Raw genomic sequence first — 27,136 nt, 5'->3', positions numbered from 1 at the left:
GTACAGTGAATTTCGAATAATGGTGCTTCATTGAATCAAAGTATACATTATACAGTTATGCGAGTAGGACTGGTATAGTGGAATAAGTGATGCGTTATTTAACCAATTTATAAAGTATGCAGGTGTGTGAACATGAGTGAAATCGATATGATTTGCAAAAAGTTATTAAGCCGAACTAGTGAATAGAATTGATACTGTGAATCAAGAATGGTGGTCTTCATTGAATTATGTTATGCGAGTGAAACTGGTACAATGGAATATGTGATACACTATTGAACCGATTCATAAAGCATACAGGTTTGTCAACATGGGTGAAATCGATATGAATGGCAAAGAGTTATTAAACAGGAGTTGTGAATGTAATCGGTACTGTGAAATAAGAATTGTGGTCTTCATATCACTCTGACAGGATACAGTTGAATGAAATAAGTGAAATAGGTACACTGAAATGTGATGAGTGAAATCGGTACACTGAATTGTGAGTCGTGATGTTCTCTTAAACCAACATATAGCAGTATGCAGGGGCATTAACATGTGGGTGAAATTTACCATGAAATATGAAGTGATGCACTGGTCATCCAAGATATCAAGTATACAAGTGTTTGAATAGTTATGCAGGCGAAATAGGTACAGTGAAATTCGAATCGTGGCGTTTCATTGAACCAAAGTATTAGAGGGTACAGTTATGCGAGTGGAACGGGTATAGTGGAATATGTGAGGTATAACTGAAGCAATTATAAAGTATACAGGTGTGTGAATGTGATGGATATGAATTGCAAAGAGTTATTAAGCGGAAACAGTCAATTGAATCTGTACTGTAAAATAAAAATAGTGGTCTTTGGTGAACAAAGTTAAGCGAGTGGAACCGTTACTAAGGAATAAGTGAACTAAGTTATGCGAGTGGAACCGGCACTAAGGAATATGTGATACACTATTAAAACAACTGGTTAAACATACAGGTGTTTGAAATGGGTGAAATCGATATGAATGGCACGGAATAAACCGGAATTGTGAATGATATCAGTACTATTCAATAACGATAGTGGTTTTCATTGAACTATATCGCTGAGTACAGTTGATAGAAATAGTGAAATACGTACACTGAAATGTGAGTCGTAATGTGCTCTTAAACCAACATATAGCAGTATGCAGGGGTATGAGCATGTGGGTGAAATCTACCATGAAATATGAATAGTGATGCACTGGTCATCCAAGAGATAAAGTATAGAAATGTTTGAATAGTTACGCGGGCGAAATAGGTGCAGTGAAATTCGAATAATGGTGCTTCATTGAACCAAAGTATTACAGGATACAGTTATGCGAGTGGAACTGGTATAGTGGAATAAGTTATGCGTTATTTAACCAATTTATAATGTATACAGGTGTGTGAACTATAAAGTATACAGGTGTGTGAACATGAGTGAAATAGATATGATTTGCAAAAAGTTATTAAGCTTGAACAGTGAAATCAATCGGTACTGTGAAATAAAATAGTGGTCATCATTGAACTATGTTATGGGAGTGGAACCGGTACAATGCAATATGTGATACACTATTGAAACCATTCATAAAGCATGCAGGTGTGTGAACGTGGGTGAAATCGAAATAAATGGCAAGGAATAAAGTGAAATTTTGAATGGTATCAGTACTATGAAATAAGAATAGTGGTCTTCATCGAACTATATCGCAGAGTACAGTAGAATGAAATAAGTGAAATTACGTACACTGACATGTGATTCGTGATGTGCTCTTAAACCAATATATAGCAGTATGCAGGGGTATAAATGAGCTTGTGGGTAAAATCTACTATGAAATATGAATGATGCACTGGTCATTCAAGAGATAATCTTTACAGTGAAATTTGAATAGTGGTGCTTCATTGAACGGAAGTATTACAGTATAGTTATGCGAGTGGAACTGGTATAGTGGATTATCTGAGTTGTTACTGAACCAATTTATAAAGTATACAGGTGTGTGAATGAGTATCATCAATATGAATTTCAATGAGTTAAGCCAAAACAGTGAAATAAATCGGTACTGTGAAATAAAATAGTGGTCTTTGCTGAACTATGTTATGCGAGTGGAACCGGTACAATGCAATATGTGATGCACTATTGAAACAACTTGTAAAGCATACAGGTGTGTGAACCTGGGTGAAATTGATAAGAATGGTTGTGCGTTGAATATTCGAAACAAGGGAAATACGTACTCTGAAATGCGAGTTCTGTCGTGCTCTTAAACCAACAAATAGCAGTATGCAGGGGTATGAGCTTGTGGGTAAAATGTACCATGAAATATGAATAATGACGCACTGGTCATTTGAAGGATATAGTAGACAAGTGTTTATATAGTTATGCGGGCAAAAGAGGTACAGTGAAATTCGAATAATGGTGCTTCATTGAACCAAAGTATTACAGGATACAGTTATGCGAGTGGAACTGGTATAGTAGAATAAGTGATGCCTTATTTAACCAATTTCTAAAGTATTCAGGTGTGTGAACTACAATAATAAAGTATACATGTGTGTGAACATGAGTGAAATCGATATGATTTGTAAAAAGTTGTTAAGCCGAACCAGTGAATGAAATTGGTACTGTGAATTAAGAATAGTGGTCTTCATTGAACTACATTGGCGAGTGGAACCGTACAGGTGTGTGAAATGGGTGAAATCGATATGATTGGCACGGAATGAACCGGAGTTGTGAATGATATCGGTATTATGAAATAAGAATAGTGGTCGAACTATATCGCAGAGTACAGTAGAATGAAATAAGTGAAATACGTACACTGACATATGATTCGTGATCTGCTCTTAAACCAACAAATGCGAGTTGTTATGTGCTCCTAAACCAACATATAGCAGTATGCAGGGGTGTGAGCTTGTGGGTAAAATGTACCATGAAATATGAATAGTGATGCACTGGTCATCCCAAGGATAAAGTTTATCCGGGCGAAATAGGTACAGTGAAATTCGAATAATGGTGCTTCATTGAACCAAAGTATTACATTATACAGTTATGCGAGTGGAACTGGTATAGTGGAATAAGTGATGCGTTATTTAACCAATTTATAAAGTATGCAGGTGTGTGAACATGAGTGAAATCGATATGATTTCCAAAAAGTTAAGCCGAACCAGTGAATGAAACTGGTACTGTGAATTAAGAGTAGTGGTCTTCATTGAACTATATTGGCGAGTAGAACCGGTACTAAGGAATATGTGATACACTATTAAAACAACTGGTTAAACATACAGGTGTGTGAAATGGGTGAAATCGATATGAATGGCATGGAATAAACCGGAGTTGTGAACGATATCAGTAGTATTCAATAACAATAGTGGTCGTCATTGAACTATATCGCAGAGTACAGTTGATAGAAATAAGTGAAATACGTACACTGAAATGTAAGTCGTAATGTGCTCCTAAACCAACATATAGCAGTATGCAGGGATATGAACATGTGGGTGAAATCTACCATGAAATATGAAGTGATGCACTGGTCATCCAAGAGATCAAGTATACAAGTGTTTGAATAGTTATGCAGGCGAAATAGGTACAGTGATATTCGAATCGTGGTGTTTCATTGAACCAAAGTATTAGAGGATACAGTTATGCGAGTGGAACTGGTATAGTGGAATATGTGCGGTATTACTGAAGCAATTATAAAGTATACGGGTGTGTGAACGTGAATGTAATCGGAATGACTTGCAAAGAGTTAAGATGAAACAGTGAATTGAATCGGTACTGTAAAATAAAAATAGTGGTCTTTGGTGAACTAAGTTAAGCAATTGTAATGTATACAGGTGTGTGAACGTGAATGTAATCGATATGAATTGAATAGAGTTATTAAGACGAAACAGTGAATTGAATTGGTACTGTAAAATAAAAATAGTGGTCTTTGGTGAACTAAGGTATGCGAGTGGAACCGGTACAATGAAATATGTGATGCACTAATAAAACAACTGGTTAAACATACAGGTGTGTGAACATGAGTGAAATCGATATGAAAAAACAACTATTGCAGTATGCTGGTATACAAATATGTTATAAGGTTAAATCGGTGCTATGAATAGTGATGGTCTGGTAATGAGCTTTCACAGTATGCAGGTGTAATATATGTGTAGGTGGAATATATCGGTGTGCGTTTATTTGTGGGTGAAGTCAATACAATGGATGAATATTGATGCACTAATTAACAAAAATATTGCGATGCACAGGTATATGATTGTGTGCACTTATCTAGGTTTTAGCTGTATGAAAATCTGTAAAATCTATGCAATCAAATGATAAATAGTCATGGACTTCAAACTAATGTATAGTAGTATTCAGGTGCATTGAAATGTGAGGGAAATTCGTAGAATGAATTCGAATTGTGATGTGCATCTGAGTGTCAGACAAATCTGTAAAATGAGATGCAAATAGTGATGCCTTATTAACCCAAAGTATTCACTGGGGTGAATAATTGTGTGTGTGAAATAAGAAAAATATTGGTAAAATAGAATAGTGGTAAGTAACAGTATACAGATGTTTAAATAAATGCATGTGGAATCTGAATAAGATACGAACCATGATGGGCAACTATACCGAATGCATGCAAGGGTATGAATACGTGTGTGTAATCAGTATGAATAGCAATGCACTATTGAACATAAGTATTACAGAATACAGTTCAATGAAAATGTGTTTATGAAATACTGTGCAATGAAATAGAGTTTTAACCAAAGTATATAAGTATATGAATATGTGGGTGTAATTATTATGAATACTAATAGGCTATAAACCAAAATATCAAGGTACACAAGTGTATCATTATGTAAGTGAAATCTGCACATTTCAGTGAACTGAAGTATTGTAGTATGCATGTGTACATATGGGTTCATCTGTACAATGAAATGAAGAAAATTGATGCGCTAGTGAATTTCAAGAAGGATATGGCCTGGTGTATAAAATAGTGTGGGTGATATTTGCACTGCTAAATAACAGTCGCGATTTGCTTTCGAACCAAAATATCAGAAGTACAGGTAAATAAAAAAGAAATCAGTAGAATGAAGTATGAATAGTTGTAGCTCTGTTGAAACCAAACATAGCTGTACACTGTTCAATGAAAATGTGTGGGTGAGATCGATGGGATGAAATCTGAAAAATTGAAAAGTACTTTCAAACCAATATATCAAGGTATACAGATCTGTGAATTTGTGTGTGTGGAATCTGTACTGAGTGATGCGCAATTACACTAAAATATTACACTGTGCAGGTGTAAGAATGTGTGTCTAGCAACTATGTATATTAGAATATGGTCATTTGCAATTAATCTGAGATATTCATTAAAGGTTGAAAATATTCTAAAGTATTTATGAAAAAAGTAGTGATATGTGAAATAGTATATGTAAATGTACTTGTGAAACAGTATGGTCATAAAATACTAAGTGGAATACGCATGGCAGAAATAAAAATATATAGAAGCATTAAGTAAAATTAATTTTGTAGGCATGCATACCATAGTACTTTAGGAAAGGTCCATAGGTCGTGATAGCTCAACAGCAGAAAATAGTGGTTCAAGCTGTATGCTTAGGAGTCGAGAAATTAGTGATAATACACACAATGTGAACCAAATAACCACAGAATAATAGTCAGTAACGCATATAGTGTTACTCATTACAAGTTAAAGTAATGTGACTTCGTCAAAAATTGAACACAGTTGTTGAAATACTACTGTAAAAAGGAACGAAAGCCGAATTATTGCGTATATTGTATCGGGATATAAAACCTGGCGGTAACCCCCTTCAAAGGTGTTCTTCGGGAAAAAAAAAAAAAAAACCATTGCTCAAACTAGAATATAAATACAGGAATAATTCTTTTGTAATGGTATGGTTGTAAGGTGAAAAGTGCTTGAGCAATAGCATTTGAATGAGATGCGCATAGTATCTTGTCTAATCAAAATATAAAAGCATGTAAAACAAAAACTACTTCACAAAAATGGTATTCCAAGAAGTAGCCTCTATTCTGACAGAAAACTGATAATAGAACATCGTAGAGTTGAAACAAATGTCAGTAACGTTATGCCTTTCGCAAAAGGTATTGATACGTAGAAGGAACTATTTTAAAAATGTTGTTAAAGTTGTATTCTGCAAAGTTGCATGAGTTAAAAGGGTGCTTAGAGCTGTGGATGTAATTTACTTAGATCAATAAGCGCTATCACGTCACAGTGCGTCAATATTTCATAAACTCGATTTTAATGATACCAAAGAAATGGCATATAAGGATGCTAGATGGTCATTATTATAGAACAAAAGTATTGCAATAAACCTGAACTTTATTTCGTTGTATTGCACTTATTGATCTTTAATTAGTAGCCTTTAAGAATAATTAACCTAAGCAGTGATCCAGATTTTAAAGCTGAAATCGTTGTGGCCAACATTCAGTAATGTTGTGGTATTGATCCAGATTTATCGACATACCTATTTGAAAAAGTTTGAGTTAATTTGTATAGAAGAGAATTATGTATGAAAAATGTGAAGTACTTATGATTTTAATCACAAGAAGTTACTTAAATGGACATTACGGCTAGGCATTTGAAGGGATATCAACAATACTCCTTCACTGTTGAATGAAGGTATCAAAAGGTGGTATTCACTCATTTTAAAGACGTTTTCTAGTGGTAAACGAATAATATATTTGAGATGGTATGTGAAAAAGAAAACTTTGAAACTCTGTATAGTCATAAAGTGTTAAGTGAAATAATTGCAATTACATGCTACTATGTACTAAAATATTGAAATTGTGAAAACAATATAGACGCACTTCCATTGAATAGAACACAGAAAAGTGACTTTGAGCCGAGATAGTGTGTAAAATTGAATATATGTAAAAAAAAATGTTGAAACGGTATGATCTTTCAAAAAAAGTTCAATGAGGTAGGAGGATATTTGTATTAAAGGGGTGATGGTGTGTAAAATTGAATATATGTAAAAAAAAATGTTGAAACGGTATGATCTTTCGGAAAAAGTTCAAAGGATATTTGTAATAAAGGGGTGTTTCATGGCAGGTGAAAATTCAGTTTATTATAGACACATAGATGAGTTAGGTGGTTGTCGTATATAAACAGTGGAGAAACTGAAACTTGAGTGGTGTGGTTTAAAGTACTTGCGGTAGGAGTGATTGCGACACAAGTGATTTGAAGCTATGCTGTATTAGCATTGTCATTCAAGGGAAGTAGTGTATAAGTAAACAACTATAGTTGCTGATGTGTTACATCCTAAAGGATTATAAGTATACATTAGTCAATATGGAGATTTGATGGATTACTGAAACTTTTATCTGACGAAAAAACAAACAAACAACAGATCTGAAGAATAAAAGTAAATAGTTGAGAAGGTGTGATCTCAAAAAAGGTGTGATTGATATTTTCCCCTTCAATAAAAATTATCACTTTTAAATTTCGTAAATGTCCTTGTTATGGACATTCCAAGAAGATTGTGTACATCACAATCATTCTCAATTCTACATTGTACAAGAGGTCCCCTTGCAGTCTCTGACTATGGGACCTCTTTCTGTATATCATGCACATGTATTCTTCTTCATTTAGCACAATAAAACCTTCTGTTCTGTTCTGTTCTGTTCTATGGCATTTGATGAAGTAACCTCGGTTCTGATAAAAAAACCTCCGGCGCAATATGGTCTGAGATAGTTTAATATCACTAATTGATGCAGTTTTCGAATAGCTATCGGAGCATGGTGGGACATAATTTTATTGGTGAGCTTACAGTAGTATTCTACGAAGTTGCATAGGTCGAGGGGGCGCATAAGGTGGTTGTAAACTGTGGATGAAATCAATTTGTGTGAAGTGACTTAATTCAGAAAGTTTGTGGGTGGGCATCACATGTATGCTACAAAAGAAACCTTTGTGAAATTATATCAATATGATCATGTGAAATTATAGCAATATAATCATTCGTTATTCAACCTTAGTATTCAAAGATGGTTGAAATAGATCTTTCATAGAGATTTGGAACCGGTATATGAAAAAGTAGTGATTTTTCAGGTGGTGGAAAAATTTAAACAGTATAGGTCATAGAGCAATGAATTGCACTAAATAGTACACAGAGGAGTGTTTTTGGTTGAGATGTTGCATAAAAGTAAATATATGTAGAAAAAAGAATAATTGATGAAACAGTGCGATGTACACCATAGGTGGTGATGGTATATAAACAGCAGAAACATTGTGGTGTAAGTGGTATAGTTGAAAGTAATTTTTCTATGAGTGATCATGCCATGCTGAAACATGCAATGAAAGTATGGTAGTAATTGATAGACTCACTAGCAGTATTGATGAAGAGAAGTTGTAAGGGGTGTAAAATGAAGTAATTTAGTAGTAGATGTGCTACATGTACATTTCATGAAATTTGCTTAAATCCACACTATTTCATTGTAATTCGATGGATGATTAAATTGTAAGGGGTGTAAAATGAAGTAATTTATTAGTAGATGTGCTACATGTACATTTCATGAAATTTGCTTAAATCCACACTATTTCATTGTAATTCGACGGATTGAAATTTATGTGGCAGGTGTATCTTGGTTTTGAAAAGTAGTGTGGCTCAGTATGGTCTATAATAAGCATGTGAACCTTCTTTTCGCAAAGGTGTGGTTAAAAGTCTCAACTGAGCAGTTAAAGTGAGGCACGACTAATGTGCACGTGCATGAAAAAGTAAAGTAGTGTTGTATTTCATTAATCTACTTGTTATGGCATTTCGTTTGTGATAAAAAAAAAAAAACTCTAACATGCACCGAGAAAGTGGAAACATTAGTAATAGTAGTTTTCAAATAACATGTCAAAGCATGGTGGGAACTGATTTTATAGGTGAACTTACAGTAGTATTCCATGAAGTTTCATAAGTCTGCAAGGTTTATAAAGTGGTTATAATTGAGGATGAAATTAATTTGTGTGAATCAATAAGTGCCGTTATCTCAAATAAGTATCTCGGAATGCAATATTTATTTAATAATTTTATCACTCCTTCAAAAGTGGTATGTGAAGTCTGCATGAGTAATACAAAATAATGGGTAAAATGATGAAGCAAAAAATATTATCAATAATTTATCACCAATCCAGAATGTTGTAGTGCATCAAATTAATTTCATAAATGCAGTTCTGTTCCTATTGGGCAAAGTTTTATGGGTTGAAAAAGTGATGATTACATGTTATAGTGAGTACTTTCAATTTCTTTCTAAAAGTTTATTAGCTGGTCATTGTAGGGATATCAGTGATATTTATGCTCTAATAAATCGTGATATCGAAAGATGATAGCAATTTCTTTGAAATTTTGAACCGGTGTACCAAGAAATAGTGATATTTGTAATGGTTATTAAGTTGGTATGGTCATGAAGTGTTGAATGGAATAAGAGTAATAACACACAAAGAAATTCACTTGCATTGTGTAGTAGAGAAAAGTGTCTGGGGTCAAGATGAAAATTAAATGTAGAAACAGTACAATATAAAAAGGTTGAGATACGATATGTTAGTGAACTAATGTATAGGAGAATGGATAAAATAAAGTTTTAGAATATATTTGAGTAAACGTTATAGGCCGTGGTGGTATACAAACACTAAGTGGTATTGTTGAAAGTAGTTCTATGAGCGATGATATGATGCTAAAGCAAGCAATTAAGGTATTACTGCAAAGTAAACTCTGCAAAGTAAACTTGCTAAGATTGGATTGGCATTGAAAAAAAGGCTATTAGGTGTCAAGGTGGAGAAACAGTGTGTTATGTTAACATTTCATAGATCGGAATGAAATATACATAAATAAAAGCTATTTTATCAAGATTCAAAGGATTGTTTAAATTCATGTCATGCCTTAGTTTTGAAAAAAAAAAAAAAGTAGTGTGGCTTCAAGAGTACATAAGTACAGAAATACCGTTCTAGCAACAGTGTGGTTGAAAGGTCTCAAATGAAGCATGAGTATGTATATACAATCTTCATGATCATATCTTCATGATTGAAGTGGTGTAATGAAAAAGAGTTCAATCATGATTGAAGTGGTGTAATGAAAAAGAGTTCAATTGAGATGCAATTAATAATGTGCCCTTAGGTGAAAATCGTATTGAATTTCGTCAATGCACTTTATATGGTATTTGAAGAAGTAGCCACTTTATATGGCATTTGAAGAAGTAGCCTCGGTTGTGATGAAAATCTCTGATACAACATAGTCTGAAGGAAATGAAACATTAGTATGATGCACTTTTCAAATAAGGTGTCCAAGCATCGTGGGAACTGATTTTATTGGTGAGCTTACAGCAGTATTGCACTAAGTTGCATAGGTCGAGAAGGTATATAAAATAGTTAGTTCAGTTGAAGTAAAAAGATCATGGTGCACAGTTGTTGATTTCATAGACGTGACTTTTAGTGTAGCTTGGTGTTGAAACGAATAGCGTGGCTCGAGATGGTACATAAGTACAGAAATAATGTTTTTGAAACGCTGAGGTTGAACGGTCTCAAAGGAACATGATTATGTATAAGTGTTTCAAAATAACACCGCTAAAACGGTGTGATAGACAGGAGTCGAAATGATGTGCAATGATTATGCTCATCCATGAAAAGTATAAAACCATATTCAATTTCGTAAATGTACTTGGCTACCTCAGTTGTTGAAGAAAAACCAGATACAATATGGTTTGAAGGAGTTGAAACATCAGCATTGATACACCTTTAAAATTATAAGCTATTGAAGCTAATGAAGCAAGGTGGAAACTGACTTCATAAGCTATTAAAGCAAGGTGGGAACTGACTTTATAGAGAAACTTCAGAGTTATTTTATGAAAATGCATGGGTCGACAGGTTGTGGAAGTTGGTTTTAAAATGTAGATGAAATTATTCGTGTGAATCAAAGAAGCACTGTTCAATTGAAGTAAAAGTATATGAATGTCTATATGGATAATAAAAAGTAGTTGGTCGAATGACGCATATAAATGAATATTATGAATGACAATGCTACAACAAATGATGAATAATGTTGCATTAAAGAAAAGTTTTGAACTCAATGAAAATGTTTTCAACTTCTTAGATGTCATTGGTGAGGTAACATTGTAATTTGAGCAATAAGTTATGACTACATTAGATTTCATTTAAATGTGTTGCGAAAGAAAGCCTTCAAAAAGGGCATCATTTATATTCTTGCGCTATTTAACCGATAAAAAATTTCTTGGAAGTTTACTTTATGAAGGCTTTTCAACTGGTATATGAAAAAGTGCAAGATATTTAAGATATAAGAATTGCATATATAGATGCATTTTCGCTGAATAGTAATTAAAGTGGCTCGGCTCGAGATAGTACATAGATTATGTCATTAAACCAAATTAAGGGAGCATAAAATTAGTTCTTACGCACTTAATTGAATGATTCCTGTAGATGGTAATGAGATATCGATAGCGGATAAACCATGATGATATATCGATAGCGGATAAACCGTGGCTTAAGGGGTATGTTCGATGCTAGTTCTAGTATGATGCGGAAGCAATTAATGATGTATGGTTGTAGTTGATAAAACATTGGTTATTGAAAAGAAAAGAACGGTTGAAAAGTGTGAGGTGTGATTGTTGATGCGGCACTTTAAGAAAGCTCGGAACGAAATACACATTATACGCTACTTTCTTGGAAGGAAGATTGAAACCTATTTCACAGGCGTGAAATAGGTTTCAATCTTGGAGTTATCAAAAATTGGCGTGGTCCGAGAGTGTACATAACTACAGGTACACTAGTACAGAAATATTGTTTTGAAATGGTTGAAAAGTCTCAAATGAAGGATGAGTATGTATATCTAAAGAAAAAAACAAAAGTGGTTGAAATGGTGTGGTCAAAAAGAGTTGAAATAAGGTGCGACTAATGTGATATCGTGTGGGAATAAAATATGTTTAAAATTAATTTTATGAACAATCTTGATATGGCATTTGAAGCAGCAGCCTTGGTTGTGACGTCAAGCCTCAAATATGTGATTTGAAGGAGTTCAAAGCCATCGGTAATAATATGCTATTTGGTCATGATATTCGTTGCATTCTATAAAGTTGCATAGTTTCACTGGGGTGTAAAAATGGTTATAAAGTGGATGAAATTGATTTGTGCAAATAGATATCTGCTGTTGAATTTATGTAACACGTTATAACCACCGTTGAATTGATGTAACACGTTATACCAGTATTGATTTCATAGCTTTAAGGCTGTTTCTATAGTGGCATAATGTAACATTGATACTGGTATGATAAATTATGAATTCCTGTGATGTCACTCGTGGGTGGATATTTAATGTATGCTACGGAGAAACTTTTTTTTTTTTTGTTAAAGGAATAAAAGTAACATTCATGTGGTATTGAACCAAAATATCAAATTTGGTGAAGTTAATTCGAATTATATTTTCAACCAATACACGAAAATCGGTGATATTTGAGATACCAAATATTTTGAAATAATTTGGTCATAAAGTGCACTTACACAGAGTAGTACACGAAGAAATGAGTCTAGGTGGTACTCAAGAATAACGTTATTGAAGGAATGAGTGATGAAATAGTGCGATATGGAAAGTTGAATGAGACACAATATGCTTTAAACTAATGTGTAGAAGCATGGTGAAGGAGTGTTTAGACACATGTTGCGTGTATAAATAACAAAAAAATGGTGGTTTGGGTGGTATAGTTAAATGTTGTCGTAGTACGAGTGAAAATATTGTCCTGAAGCAAGCAATGAAAGTGCTAGAACGCTTATTGAAAAGAAATCCAAGCGCTGTAAAATTACGAAACGCAGCTGAGGCGGTACATTCTACGAAATTGCATGGGTTGACTGTCTGTATAAAGTGGTTGTAAACTGTAGTTGAAATTTATTAGTGTGAATCGATCAGCATGAATAATAGAAAGTTGTGGGTCGAATGATAAAGCATAAAAGTCGGTCCTATGAATAATCAATAATGTCCTTTTAACCAGGATATCGTTAGTGTATCAAATGAATTTTGTAGAACCAATTGTGTTTGTATTTGGTAAAGTTGTGTGGATGGATTAACATGTACAGGTGAAGAAACATTTAAACTGGTATGATTTGTGTGGATACCCATGATTTCATTCAAAAAGGTGTAGTGGATGGATATTGAATGTATGGTAGGGAAGAAGGGCTTTTTGAAGAGCTGTCGATAGTATTTTTGCACTATTAAATGGATATATAGTTTTAGTGGAAATATATTTGAACAATGTATACCAGGTACTTGAGATAGCGTTAAAGGTTTAAATGGTATATATAGATAAATTAGCTTTGAGTGGTAAGTGGAGAAGTTGTTTAAGTCTAGGTGGTACGTATAAAAAAATAAATTTTGAAATAGCGTGATATGAAAATTTAAATGGGACACTATAAGCTTTGTGCCAAAGTATGAAAGCATGGTGAAAATTGAGTTTTTTAACACAAAGTTAAATAATCTTTATGGATGGTGGCGTATACCATTGAAGGAAAAGTGGTGGTTTCAGTGTATGATTGAAATAAGCAGTTGTAGTACGAGCGATGATGCGGAAGGCAGCAATTAAGATATGCTAGTAATTGATAGACGCACTAGCATGCTTACGGCAAAGAAATCTAAAGGGTGTAAAAGTATGAAATGCGGTTGTTTGTGGTACATGCTTAATTGTTGATATTCGAACTATGGTTGCAGTTAGAAGTGTACTTAGGTCTTTTGAAAAGTAGCATGGCCTTAAAAAGTAGCGTGGCCTGATATGGTACCTAAAAGTATGCGATGTCTCGGGTGACGTATTAGTATAGTATGTACAAAAGCAGCTGAACCTGTGTGATCAAAAGGAGTCTGAATGAGGTGCGAATAATAATTGGCTATTGAATGAAATTATCAAATCATATAGAAAACTAATTCATATATGTGCTTAGTATGGCATTCGGGGAAGTATTATTTGAAGAAGTTCTGAAACTCGTCAGTAACGATACGCTATTCGAACAAGATAAAAAAGCAGGGTGATAAGTGAACGTGCAGTGGTATTCTATGAAATTGCATGGGTTGACGGTATGTATAAAGTGGTTGTAAACTGTGAATGATGTTTATTCGTGCGATTTAGTTGCTGTTCAGTTCAGTGAAGTGTTGTTCAGTTGAAATATCAAAATGCAATAATATTATAGGCTTGGATTTTTGGGCTGAAAACATGTGATGACGTATGCATTAAAAATAAAAAGTAGTGGGCCGAATGATGAAGCACAGAAATAAGTACTACAAATAATCGGAATATCCTGTTACATTAAAAATGAATTTCATAGATATAGTTATGTTCGGATTTGCTAAATTGTTGTGGATCGCTATGTATGGATTAAGTAATATTGAAACTAGTATGATAAGTTACGAGTACTTCTGATTTCATTTTAAGAACCTTCGTGGGCGGATATTAAATGTATGCGACGGAAGCAGGCTTTGTGAAAGGTATCTACAATATTTATGCACTATTTAACCGATGTATCGAACTTTGATTGAAGTTCATAAAAAGTTTTTTTTCAGCCGGTATACAAACAAGTAGCAGATATTATAAATGGTGGTGCAGCTTTTAATGGCATGCATAGATAATATTGCACTGAATCATAAATGGAGAAGTGGCTTGTGTCGAGATTGTGCATATAAAAGGAATAAAAGATTGAATTTTCAAATGGTGTGATATGGAAAAGCTGAGTTAGACACGATATGCTTTAAACCAAAGTATAGGAGCATGGTAAAAAGCGAGTTTTTAGACACATAGCAGAATAATCTTCCAAGTGATGATGGTATTTTAACAGCAGGTAATTGGTGGTTTTAAGTGCTATATAATGTGAGTGATGATAAAATGCGAAAGCAAGAAATTGAAGTGTGATGGATGCACTTAGGGAGTAAAGGTATGCGGAGTGGATGTTGAAGTGCTACGTCTGAAAACACCGAATGAAATGCGCATCATTACACGCTATTTTCTTGGGGCTCAAAGGAAGGTTAAAACATATTTTACTGGCATACCTTGGTGATATAAAATTTAGCGTGGCTCGAGATATATAATATATATATAAACTAAAGTGGTTGAAATGGTGTGATGAAAAAGTCCGAATGAAATGAGGAGCAAATAGTAAAACGTTATTAAATGAAAATATTAAATCATGTTCAAAAAAACATTTCTCAAATGTGTTTAATATGGGAATTATGATAGGGAATTATGAAGTAGCTGTCGTTGTGATGAAAAACCTCGGGTATAATATTGTCTGAAGTAGTTGAAAAATCAATAAAGATGCGCTATCCAAATGACTTATCAAGGCATGGTGGTATGATACAGTGCGATCCAAAGGATTCAAAACTCATCAGTAATGACACACTATTGAAAGCAGGCTCAGAAGTAATTTTGTTAGTGAGTTTACATTGGTATTATACAGTTGCATGTTTCGAAGTGTGTATAAAGTGGTTATAAAATGTTGATGAAATTAATTATTGCAAATCAATAAGATCTTTTGAGTTATGTTGGCATTGATTTTATTGACTTGACTATAAGGCTGTTTCAATAATAGCGCGTGAAAATTTCTGCATGAATGATGAAAGGAGTGGGTCGAATGGTGAAGCATAAAAATGTATACAAGAAACGTCAATAATGTTGCACAATATATATGTTTCATTTATGTGTTTATGTTCATATTCGCTAATGTTGTATGGGTCAATATGTTAAATGAGATGACATTAAAATTGGTATAATAAATCATAAACACAAGATTCCATTCAAAGCAGTTTAGTGGGTGGACATGTGCTATGTAAGGCTTTTAAAGAATATCGATAGTATTCATGCATAATTGAACTATATTGAAACAATAGTGGTATTGGATTCTAACGATGTTTTCAACCGGTATATGAAAATGCAGTGATTTTTGTGATGGTAAGAAAAACAACACTATCGCCATAAGGCAATGAATAAAATGAAATGAAGGTATTACTGATATAAATGCATTTGCACTGAAAAGTAAATAGAGGAATGGCTTGGCTGGAGATGGTAAATAAAATATATAAAAGAATGAAAGAGTGTTGAAACCGTATAAAAAAGTTGAATGAGACATGATATGCTTCAAAGCAAAGTATAGGAGCTTGGTGAAAAACGAGTTGAAACTCCGTAGCTGATTATGGTATAATAGAGGAGCAACAGTGGTTTAAGTACTATGGGTTAAAGTAGCTGTAGTGCGTAGTACGAGTAATGATACGTTGCGAACGCTACTAATGAGGGTATGGTAGTAATTAGTAGACGCAATAGCATAGTTATTAAAAGGTATAAGGGGTGTAAAAGTAACAAATGCAGTTGTTGCGGTAATTTTAATAGGGTTGGAATGTAATATGTATAATTACATGATATTTTAAGATACGAAGGAAAGTTGAAATCCATCTCACAGGTGTACCTTGGTGTTACAAAAATGACTGTGGTTCCAGATCGTACATAAATACTGTTTCTACAATGCAATGTTTGAAAAGTCTCTAATTAAACCTGACCTCTTTTATCCAAAGGAAAACAAAAGGGGTTTGAAAAAAAGTCTGAATGAGGTGTGAATAATAGTGAGCTATTGATTGAAAATATAAAATTATGTTAAAAATAGATTTTGTAAAGTTGCCTGGTTTCGATAAGTGCTGTTTAGTTGTGACTTGACATCTGCATGAATAAATGAAATGTTTTGTGGGTCAAATGATAAAGCGTAAAAGTCGGTGCTATGAATAATCAATAATGTTTGACTAACAAGGATGTCGTAGTGCATCAAGAATTAATTTTAGTAGATGTAGTTATGTTTGTATTTGGTTAAGTTATATGGGTCGATTGATATATGCATGGGTGAAAAAACATTGAAACTGGTATGGTACGCATGGGTACTTTGATTTTATTCAAAGAGGTTTTGTGGATGGATATTGAATATATGCTAGGGAAGGAGGCTTTTTGAAGAGCTATCGATGATCTTTGTGTGCTAATGAACTGATATATTGAAATTCGTTGGGTAAATACTTGTTCTGTTAACATATTGAAATTTGGTGCAAAAATATTTGTTCTATTAACATACTTGAGATAGTGACAAAGGTTTAAATGATATATGTAGATGAATTGGTACTGAGTAGTAAATGAAGAAAGTCGGTGCTATGAATAATCAATAATGTTTGACTAACAAGGATGTCGTAGTGCATCAAGAATTAATTTTAGATGTAGTTATGTTTGTATTTGTATTTGGTTAAGTTATATGGGTCGATTGATATATGCATGGGTGAGGAAACATTGAAACTGGTATGATACGTATGGGTACTTTGATTTTATTCAAAGAGGTTTTGTGGATGGATATTGAATATATGCTAGGGAAGGAGGCTTTTTGAAGAGCTATCGATGATCTTTGTGTGCTAATGAACTGACATATTGAAATTCGTTGGGTAAATACTTGTTCTGTTAACATATTGAAATTTGGTGCAAAAATATTTGTTCTGTTAACATACTTGAGATAGTGACAAAGGTTTAAATGATACATGTAAATGAATTGGTACTGAGTAGTAAATGGAGAAGTAGCTTGGGTCGAGGTGGTACGTATGAAATAAATGTTTAAATGGCGTGATATGAAAATTTGAATGATGTACTATTAGCTTTGATCGAAAGTATAAAAACATGGTGAAAATTGAGTGTTTTGAAACATAGTTGAATAATCCTTATGAAAGAAAAATGGTGGTTTGAGTGTATGGTTGAAACGAGTTGTAGCACGAGTGATAATACAATGCGGTAGCAGCAATTAAGGTATGGTAGTAACTGATAGATGCACTGGCATGGTTATTGCAAAGAAATCTAAAGGGTGGGTGTGAAAGTATGAAACGGTTGTTTGACGTGGTACATAATTGTCAGGATTTGAACAATGTTTGCAAATAGAAGAGTACCTTAGTGTTTTAAAAAATAGCATGGCCTGATATGGTACCTAAGAATATGTGATAGCTGTTGCAATGGTATGGTCTCAAATAACGTGTTGGTATGTATAATAACAGTTGAACCTGAACCTGCATGATCGAAAGGAGTCTGAATGAGCTATTGAATGAAATTGTCAAATCATATAGGAAAATGATTAATAAATGCACTTAGTATGGCATTCGAAGTAGTTGTACTGAATTGATAAGTTGAATGGTGATGCACCCAAAAGAGGTTTTTTCAGCTGGTATACGAACCAGTAGCAGATAATTTATATGGTGGTGCAGCTTTGAATGGCATGTATGGATAAGTTTGCACTGAATCATAAATGGAGAAGTGGCTTGAGTCGAGATAGTGCGTATATGGAAAAAGTGGTGTGGCTTAAGACGCTACATCAGTACAGAAATACCGTATAGCATTCAATGAAGTAGTGAAGATGGATTGATTCAATGTGGTGATACAACAAAGCAGGGTGAGAACTGATGGTAATCTTGTTATAAACTTTATAAACTTCGCATGAAATTTTTTTTGGATCGATAAGGTTGGAATGAAATGTGCCTAATTATTGCATGCTATCTTCTGGACAGTCGAAAGAAGGTTGAAATCGATTTCACAGACGTACTTTCATGGTATAAAAATTAGCGTCACTCGAAATTGTACATAAGTATAAAAATACTGTTTTTGCAACTAAATAGTTCAAGTGTCTTTGAGTGAACCATGAGTAGGTATATCTGAAGAAAAAATTGAATCCGTTGAAACGATGTGATCAATAGTAGTTAGTGAGGTGCAAATAATTATGTGCTCTTGAATGAAAATAGAAAATCGTGAAAAGAGTTTGAATGAGTAGCGAATAATGATGTGCCATTGTATCAAAATATAAAATCATGTTCAAATTGTTTCTGCAAATGTGCTTTGTGTGGCATTCAAAGAAGTAGCCCCGATTGTGATAGAACCTTTGACGCAGTGTGATCTGAAGGAGTTGAATGTCATCAGTAATGATATGTTATTCCAATAAGATCACAAAAGCAGGGTGAAAACCGATTTGATAAGTGAACGAAGATGTGTGGGTTGACAAGGTGTGTAAAGAGGTGTTATTAATTCACACAAAAATTTTTCATCCACATCCACAATTTATAAGTGCTGTCCAGTTCAAGTATCACATTATGGCAGTATTGATTTCAGACTCCAAGCTGTCTCAATAATGGCATGTGAAAATGTCTGCATGAATAATGAAAAGTATTGAGTCGAATGAAGAAGCATAAAAATGAATAATAAGGACAATCAATAATGATGCACTAAATTAACTTCATAGATGAGTTATGTTCGTGTTTAGTAAACTTTTATGGTTAGAGATGTATGGTTTAAGACAACATTCAAACTGGTACAATAAATTATGATTGTTCATAGACGTTTCATGGGTTATTATATGTGTGCTATAAAAGAGAACTTTTTAAAAGGACATCAATAATATTTTTATTGAACCAAAATATCGAAAAATAGGAAAAAGTAGCAATGTTTTCTAGAACGTAAGTTTTCTCTTCATGACGCCGATGTTAGACTGGAACATCATAAAAAAGAGTTGTGGGGAGATATTGGTTAACGGCCGTAGACAAGGGAGAAGGGTGAATAGCCCGTGGTGCATGCGTAGCAGTATTAGAAGCAAAGGTCGCGAATGACAGATTGATATAACAGTTGGTATATTTGACGTTCATATACATGGATATCATATCGAAAATAGTTCTATGAAAGGGCTCAATGAGGTCATCAGTCCGAGGATAGCAGTTGCAAGTTGTCTTACGGATGATATGACATATGTGAGTAACGTCGTCCAGTAGCTTCAACGAAAACGCCGTGCAATGCACTGAAAGAAGAACGCGTGGCAGGATAAGAAAAATTTTAAACAGCATGCTCATTAAGGTTTCCTTTGCCTTGAATCGTACATAGAGAAGTGGCTTGAGACGAGATGGCACATCATTAATACAAAAATTAAAATTAACAATGCGATATAAATCTCTAAGTGAGATGATATTTCATAGTTTTTAGACACGTATAAGTAAACTGTATACAAGTTTGATGGTATGCAAAAAGGAGGTACAGTGGTTTATGTGGTATGGTTAAGTAGAAGTAGTACGAGCGATGATGCAATGTTGAGGCGAGCAATGCAGGAAAATGTGTATAAAAAGCAACAATTAAAATGACATTTAAATCAGTACTATTAGCAATCAGTGCTGCGCTATTGATGCAGATATCGCAGTGTACGATAGATGTACACTGCCGTTTCATGAAGGTGGATTGGTATTTTATAAAGCCTTGAATAGTATTTGTATACATTGTATACATGAGCCGAGATGTATACAATTATTGATAAGCAGTGGTTGAAAGGTGCCAAAATAAATATATTGTATGAGGCGCCATTCAAGCAGAAAATTGCAGTATACAAAAATAAGTTCTTTAGCATTGTTTGACATGCGACTTAAAAAGTATGTTTGGACGAGATTTAGATATATAATGCAAGATGGTGTAATGTAAAATATGGAGAACATGTGCATTTCAATCAAGAAATGTTACAGTATACAAGGAATTGATTTCATAGATGCACTTAAATGAATATTCAATGAAGTAGTGTTGGTGTAAATAATGGAAAATAAAAGGTGTTAAAATAGTAATGTGTTTAAATTAGTATTAAAGTGTAATGACTGAGACACTGTTGTCTCGAAATATTGTAGCATACCAGAAAATAATTCAGGGACCTACTTAGCAAAGTATTTGTAGTAGTATAAGTTGAGAAATAGATATGGAATGAAAATTAATAATAAACGATAGAGCTTTAAATCAAATCGAAACAGCCTGTATGGCATGAAAATCAACAGTACAAATGAACTTTAAATCCAAGTATGAAAGATGTGGAAATTTATTTCATAGACTACTTCAGTAATGATCGGTGTGGGTCTATGTGGTGTAAAAGTAATGGCCAACAGTTGTGTGTAAGAGTTGTGGGACACGCCATTAAACAAAAATGCCGAAGCATGTGAAGATCGACTTCATAAACATGCTTTCAATGATATTAGAAGCTGTAGCAAAAGTGTAGATTGAAATTAGATAACAAATGGTTGTTAAAAACAATGGGTACTGATGTTTTAAAATGAAACTAGAGTATACTGGGTGGGTATTCAGGTGTGCAGGAACTTTATTTTGCAGACAAACTTGGAGTGGTGTTGGAGAAAGCTAGAATCTGTCGAGATAGCGGAGAAACAATGCGAAAAGTCTTACTTCTCAGCAGCATGCAGTACTTAAAATATATTATTTTGCATGATCTGGCGAGCTGTTGAGGTGCATGAACAGTGTGGCAAGACGAGACAGGCATGACTTCGTAATGTAAGGTAGGCTCCCTAAGGTATTATCGTAATAAGAAGTACCAAGAAAGTAGCCTGGAATTGCCAGCTTAATGATTGCAGAGGTTAGTAAAAAGGAACATCGTTTATAAGATGTAATGAAAAATTAGAGAATGTTTAGAACCTAAGCTCATTTTAAAGATTTCGTGTGGTATGTGGAAGGTTAGCACATTTAAACCTAAAAATTTGGTGCAGTGTGTTAAACAAGAGGCTGTTGTAATATGCAAGTAAAGCTTCTTTTGTTGAGGTATACGAAAAAAGATTTCGAACAATCGAAATAATAGAAGAGGCAAACACGTCAGTTTCGCACAGGTGTAATGAATGGTCTGGTATTAAGGGCCAGTGCCACGTATAGGGTATCTGGTAGTGTAAATTGCAGCACTGTCCTCTACCGAGTAGTTGCTGTGAACAGTAACAAACTGGTGGCAGTATAATATTTGTGCATGCCATTTGGTAGCAACAGAATAATTATGCCTTCTATTTTGGATGTAATGTAAATCACTGGTGTGGTCATGTCTGTCGAGGTGGTGATAGTTGCATGAAGAAAAGGAAACAAACGCTTGCAACAAGGATGTAAAGGGCAATAGCAGGTCATTTATAACTGTAGCAGAGATGAATCTGCACTCCTCTCTTTCATAAATCGGAATTTTATAGCCTTTCTTTTTCGTCTATGTGTGTATTGAAGTGTTAAGTGGGTGAACTTGTTAGCTGGTTAGTGAAGATTATAGCCCAGGAAAAGTGTGGTAAAAAACGAAGACTAAGCATGGAGTGAGCATACCATCGCACGATGCGCTGAAACTCGATGCTTCGTGTGGAGTGTTGCTCGTTCCATGCTCGATTCTGTTTCCCAATTGACTTGTATATGTCATCTAAGCCATGTAGGTGTTCCATGTCACCTTACTGCTAATGAAAGTGCTGGCATCTGTACTAGGAAAGCAAAGTCAAAAGGGTTATTTGTATTCACCAGCCATTTTTCCATTACTACCTGTTTGATAACATGAACGAAATCAGTGTTAAATCCGCTTTCCCTACAACTGGCTTGTTCTCCAGGTTGGGGCAGTTGTTTAGTTTTCTCCTTGTCTTTGTAAATAATAAACAACTTGTAAATCATCAAAAGTTGTGATCTGGCGAGCTGTTGAGGTGCATGAATGGTTTATAGCGTTGTCAGGTGTTGCACATAAAACTTCCAAGTCTTGCTCATATTTCTTCTGCTCCAGGGTTATTTTCAAACGACATAGTTCAGTGTAGATTTTCTGCGACACCTGAAACTGTTAGTAATATTTCCTCTGCTTGCCATTTAAAGCATGCATTTTATTCCTTCCTAAACTTTGTCTCTTTTTTGTACCTTTTGTACCACTGCCTTTATCTCTTTAACATTGTAGTTCCTTATGTTGCCAACTTTCTTCTTATTTGTTAGCTTAGCTCTGCAAGCTCCTAATTTAGAACTTGACTCGGTCTCCTTGCCTTGGTGCTTTACCTTCCACTTCAATAGTCACTTCATCGGTTAATCTATAGTTACTGTTTCATTAATTTTTTGACGTCAGTTTTCCTCCTGTCCAAAATCTTCGTATTTGTTCCAAAGCGCAATTCTATGTTCTGATTTTATTGTTAATTTGACCCAGTTGGCTCATCTTTTGGAGGTCGATGTCGCTCGATATCCCAAAATAAACACTATCCTCGCCCTCTTTGACCCATAACGCTTACCTTGCTTATGTTGTCACCGTCCTGTGCTATACCTAGGTTGCTGCGCAGCATAAGCTTTATTTCGTCAGCAGGCCTACAAACTAGGGAAGAGGCAAGATCTCAATGTCCTCACTTAGAGGGCCTAGGCTATGCCATTCAAATTGCTGGCTCGCAATGAAGTTTGTTCCTCCTCCTCATAGTTGTCTGTGGTTGCCGTGCAGTGAGAGATGTAGTTATTTCTACGTTTGACTATTTGGACTTTTCCAGCAAACTTGCTCTATGAATTCTATTTCTCTCAGTAAAGCTTTTCTTTAGGCTAGTTAGTGTATTCTTAGAACCCATTTGGTCTATGCAAAAAAAAAAAAAAGACGAAGAAGCTCAGAGGGGGAGGGGGTTAGTGTGTCTGCTAGTTAGTTAGGGGGGTTAGCACGTCTGTTAGTTAGTTGATCGGAGAAATATTGAGCTTGCAGGGTACCTAATGGTTAAAACGATTTGTAGTCCAAATGGAAGCGATTAAAATGTTTAAATCAATAAGTTGCAACAAAGATAATGATACACTATTGAACCAAAATCAGTTCTTGCATATGAAAACTGGTTGTTGAAATGTAATATCAAAAGAAGTTGAATGAAATAATGAAATATGAATAATGGTACACTATTAGATGGAGATACAAGAACACTGTGAAAATAGTAGGTAGTGATCGATATTGAAGCACAGTGTTAGATTTGATATGTGTATTCACACTGGTATGCAAAGAATTAGCATGGGTCGAGATAATACAGCGTAATTGTTGGTCTTCCACAAAAAGTGCGACTGTTGTGCACGCAATCTTATCGTAAGGGTATAAATAATATGGGGCAGGTTCCCAATTAAGGCAACCTCAGTGCCGATTACAGCAACCTAGTGGTTACTTGTGTAACAAGCCCAGTAACAAATATAAGTAACAAATATGAGGGAAGAATTGCATGTAGAAACTTAAGCAATTATGTGCGTGATGGTTTGCGAGTCGGTGAATGTGAAAGCCTCAGCTGAGATTAGGAATGTAAAATAAAGAAGAGACATAGCAGTCTATTAAAATGGTAATGTAATATTCTCTGGCTGTACAAGGGCAATTTGCATCATTGGATGAAAGACTGAAACATCACCACTCTAGGAATGTTAATATAGAGAGCAAAAGGCCTGGATGGCAACCAGAACAAGGAATATGATAGTTCTCTGGCGTCATCAGGGCAATTAGCCTTGTCGGGAAAAAGAACGGAAACATGATAAGACAGGAATATTGATTGGGGAGAAAATAGAAAAGGGCATGGAGGTTGACCAGAACTAGGAACGTGATAATTACAGGTGGTGTAAGGGCAATTTACTTTATTAGGAAAAAAAAGACATGAGTATAAAAGTATCAATTAGAGAAAGTGTGGGAAAGCCATGGAGGTCTACCAGAACTAAGAATGTCTTGCTTCTCTGGTGGTTTAAGGGCAATTTGCCTTATCGAGAAAAAGAACGGACATGACGAGTCTAGGAATGTTGGAGAGAAAATAGATAAAGCGATAGAGGGTTACCAGAACTAGACATATGATGCTTCTCTGGTGGTTTATAGGCAATTTGCCTTACCAGGAAACGGAACAGAAACATTCCGAGACTAAGAATATTGATTAAAAAGAAGAAGGCATGGAGGTCGGCCAGAACTAGGAACGTGATACTTCACTGGTGGACTAAGGCCAGTTTACCTTAATGAAAAAAGAAGACATGAGTCTGGAAAAGGCATGGAGGTCAGCCAGAACTGGGAATATAATACATCTCTGGCAGTTTGAGGGTAATTTGCCTTATTGAAAAAAGTAGTATAGAAATATTAATTAGAGAAAGTGTAGGAAAGCTATTGAGGTCAACCAGAACAAAGAATGTAATACTTTTCTGGCGGTATAAGGGCGACATGATGCAGTAGTAATAATGCTTTAATGTGCTGAAAAAAAAAAAAGAATTAAAACCATGATACATTGGAAATAAAAAAGAATGCAATTTGAGCACTGTGGAATATCATGTTCTTAGGTGTTGTAAGGTTGGATAAACATTAGCATACAATGAGGGCATAGCCATGGTGATATGCATTTTTATCACTGTTTCCCCCATTAGAGCTTAACAAGTTAAGCGGAAATATCGGGGTAAGTTTTTGGTGTGTGGTGTGTCTAATGCATCACATTTGGATGGTGATGGTTGAAAGGGTTTCTGTTGACTGGAGCAGACATTGGAAGAATGCCATGCAAGTTCGACTGTGTTTCACTTTGTAATAAAAATAAACTGGAGTGGAATAGGGGCAGGTGCTAGGGGAGAAGGGAGCCTGCCACCCAATATTAATGGCCAATCTTCCAATGTCTGCTAACAAAGTTGCATAGTACAGTCTGTGGAAGTGGTGTGTGATAGCACTTTTTCTTGTGGCATCTTCATCTCTGCTGCCACTGCAGAAAGTGCCATTTGATTCCATTGCTGCAAATTATAAAATGGTTCTGCAATAGATAAAATAGTTCTGCAATAGCATGAAATATCACAATTTTAGGGTGTCTGCAGTGCATTCCCACAAAACTGACAGGACGACAATATTATGAAACTAAATGTTGTGACACAATTAGTCACATTTTCGTGACTCTAAATTGAGATGCTTAAGGGTAGAATTTAGGAACTTATTGTATAGGCATGCTGGCTATGCCTATTGTATGAAAAAAAAACAAAAAAAGACAGATGCGACACACACTGGTGCTAACTTGCTACAGTATTTCCAAAGGCACTTTGCACCCATCCTGAAACATTGTTGCAAGTTGTGCCCATATGTGTTAATTTTTGGTTTTTTTTTTGTGTGTGTGTGTGTGGGCTATAGAACTACAGTACTATGAGGAACTGCTAGTAGAGCGTGTTGTGATATATGTGGTCATGATGGTGAAGCGCTGAAAAGATTGGAGACTTGAACAGCAAAAGCTCTCCTAAGGTTTTTTTTAGTGTTTCATCAGTATGTATGATGTTTGCATATTTGTGCTAATGCCTCATGGTATTTAGTACTGTTGTCAAAATGAAGAATATCAACCTTTTGTATCCCATTGGCCATCCACTTATGTTACATCATAAATGCAGTTACGAGGAAAAGCAAGATTTGACTAATGCCTACTGAAGTGCATATGAATGAGGGAATAAGAAGACTGCTGGTATGACACATTCATCATTGGAGAATTCTTAATTAGCAATATCAAAATTAGTGTGTGGACCTTTATTGTGGCCTTTTACAGCGTGTAGGCCCAATCATCGCATGCTGTATGCCTGGTGTCCAAGATGAGCGTTTTTCTTCCTCAATTAAAATCAAATAATACAGAAACTTGAGAACTGGAGAGAACATAAGAGCACACTGGCAGCTTGAAACTCTCTATTATTTTGTGGGAAATTGCCACAGCTTACACAAGTTGATGCTTGCAGGTATCTTCAAACAATCCCAACAATTATATTTTTAGGCGCTGGATAGCTCAATTATGACTAGCGGTATATATTGTCTACATGAGCCCTGGAATAATCTAGCAAAATAATCTGTGCTCTATTATTATTGTTCTTAAATCCTCTACCTTTCTGGTGAGGTTATTCTTCAGGTACAAGAACACAACAGAGGGGTAATATAATTTGTTTTATTGTGATTGTTCTGTAATTTATAACACTTGTAATGAACTTTCATTCAGGTGCGCCAACACCACAAAGAGGTAAAGGAAGCTGCAGAGAGTTTCACTAATGTTGCACTAACTTGGCAATTTTCGTCAAGATGGAAAGAACAAAAGTGCTACATTTCTGCTCACAACTTACTGGATCAATAAAAAGTATTGCCATTATTTTCTGGTGTTTTTTCTCTCTTGCTGCAGTGGTGGCATACACACACAAAAAAAGCTACCATGAATCGATGTAAGCCACTTTGTTTTATATACAAAACTCAAATAAAATAATTTCATTTGATAACTTAAATTGCTGCACCAATGTAGTTTGGTTACTTCCAGCACACACAGACATTGGGATCCTTGTCAAGTATGTCGTCCAGCTCTTTGTAGCTCATCCCTGTTGAAAAAATGCACCAATTGAACTTGACTGCCTGCGTGTCA

The 27,136-nt window shown here is 34.9% G+C and overlaps 1 protein-coding gene and 1 long non-coding RNA gene across 4 annotated transcripts in view; one reads left to right on the top strand and one right to left on the bottom strand.

The window, feature by feature from the left end:
* LOC119166938 (uncharacterized) overlaps positions 1–26,872 on the top strand; it is a 61,253-nt gene extending 34,381 nt beyond the window's left edge. The window contains exon 3 of the long non-coding RNA XR_012889799.1: positions 2,960–26,872. This is a non-coding gene — a long non-coding RNA (uncharacterized LOC119166938). The remainder of the gene's footprint in view (positions 1–2,959) is intronic.
* Positions 26,659–27,136, bottom strand: part of LOC142790847 (GATOR1 complex protein NPRL2-like) — a 30,299-nt gene continuing 29,821 nt past the window's right edge. For all 3 annotated transcript variants that reach the window (XM_075885379.1, XM_075885380.1, XM_075885381.1), the window contains one exon: positions 26,659–27,092. In XM_075885379.1, the coding sequence (XP_075741494.1) occupies positions 27,025–27,092 (68 nt within the window). In that variant the 3' untranslated portion in view covers positions 26,659–27,024. The remainder of the gene's footprint in view (positions 27,093–27,136) is intronic.

The sequence above is a fragment of the Rhipicephalus microplus genome, unplaced genomic scaffold (genome assembly GCF_043290135.1).
Source record: "Rhipicephalus microplus isolate Deutch F79 unplaced genomic scaffold, USDA_Rmic scaffold_133, whole genome shotgun sequence".
NCBI classification, from domain to species: Eukaryota; Metazoa; Arthropoda; class Arachnida; order Ixodida; family Ixodidae; genus Rhipicephalus; species Rhipicephalus microplus.
Note: the sequence above shows the minus strand (reverse complement) of the source record. Positions and strands in the feature narration are given on the sequence as shown.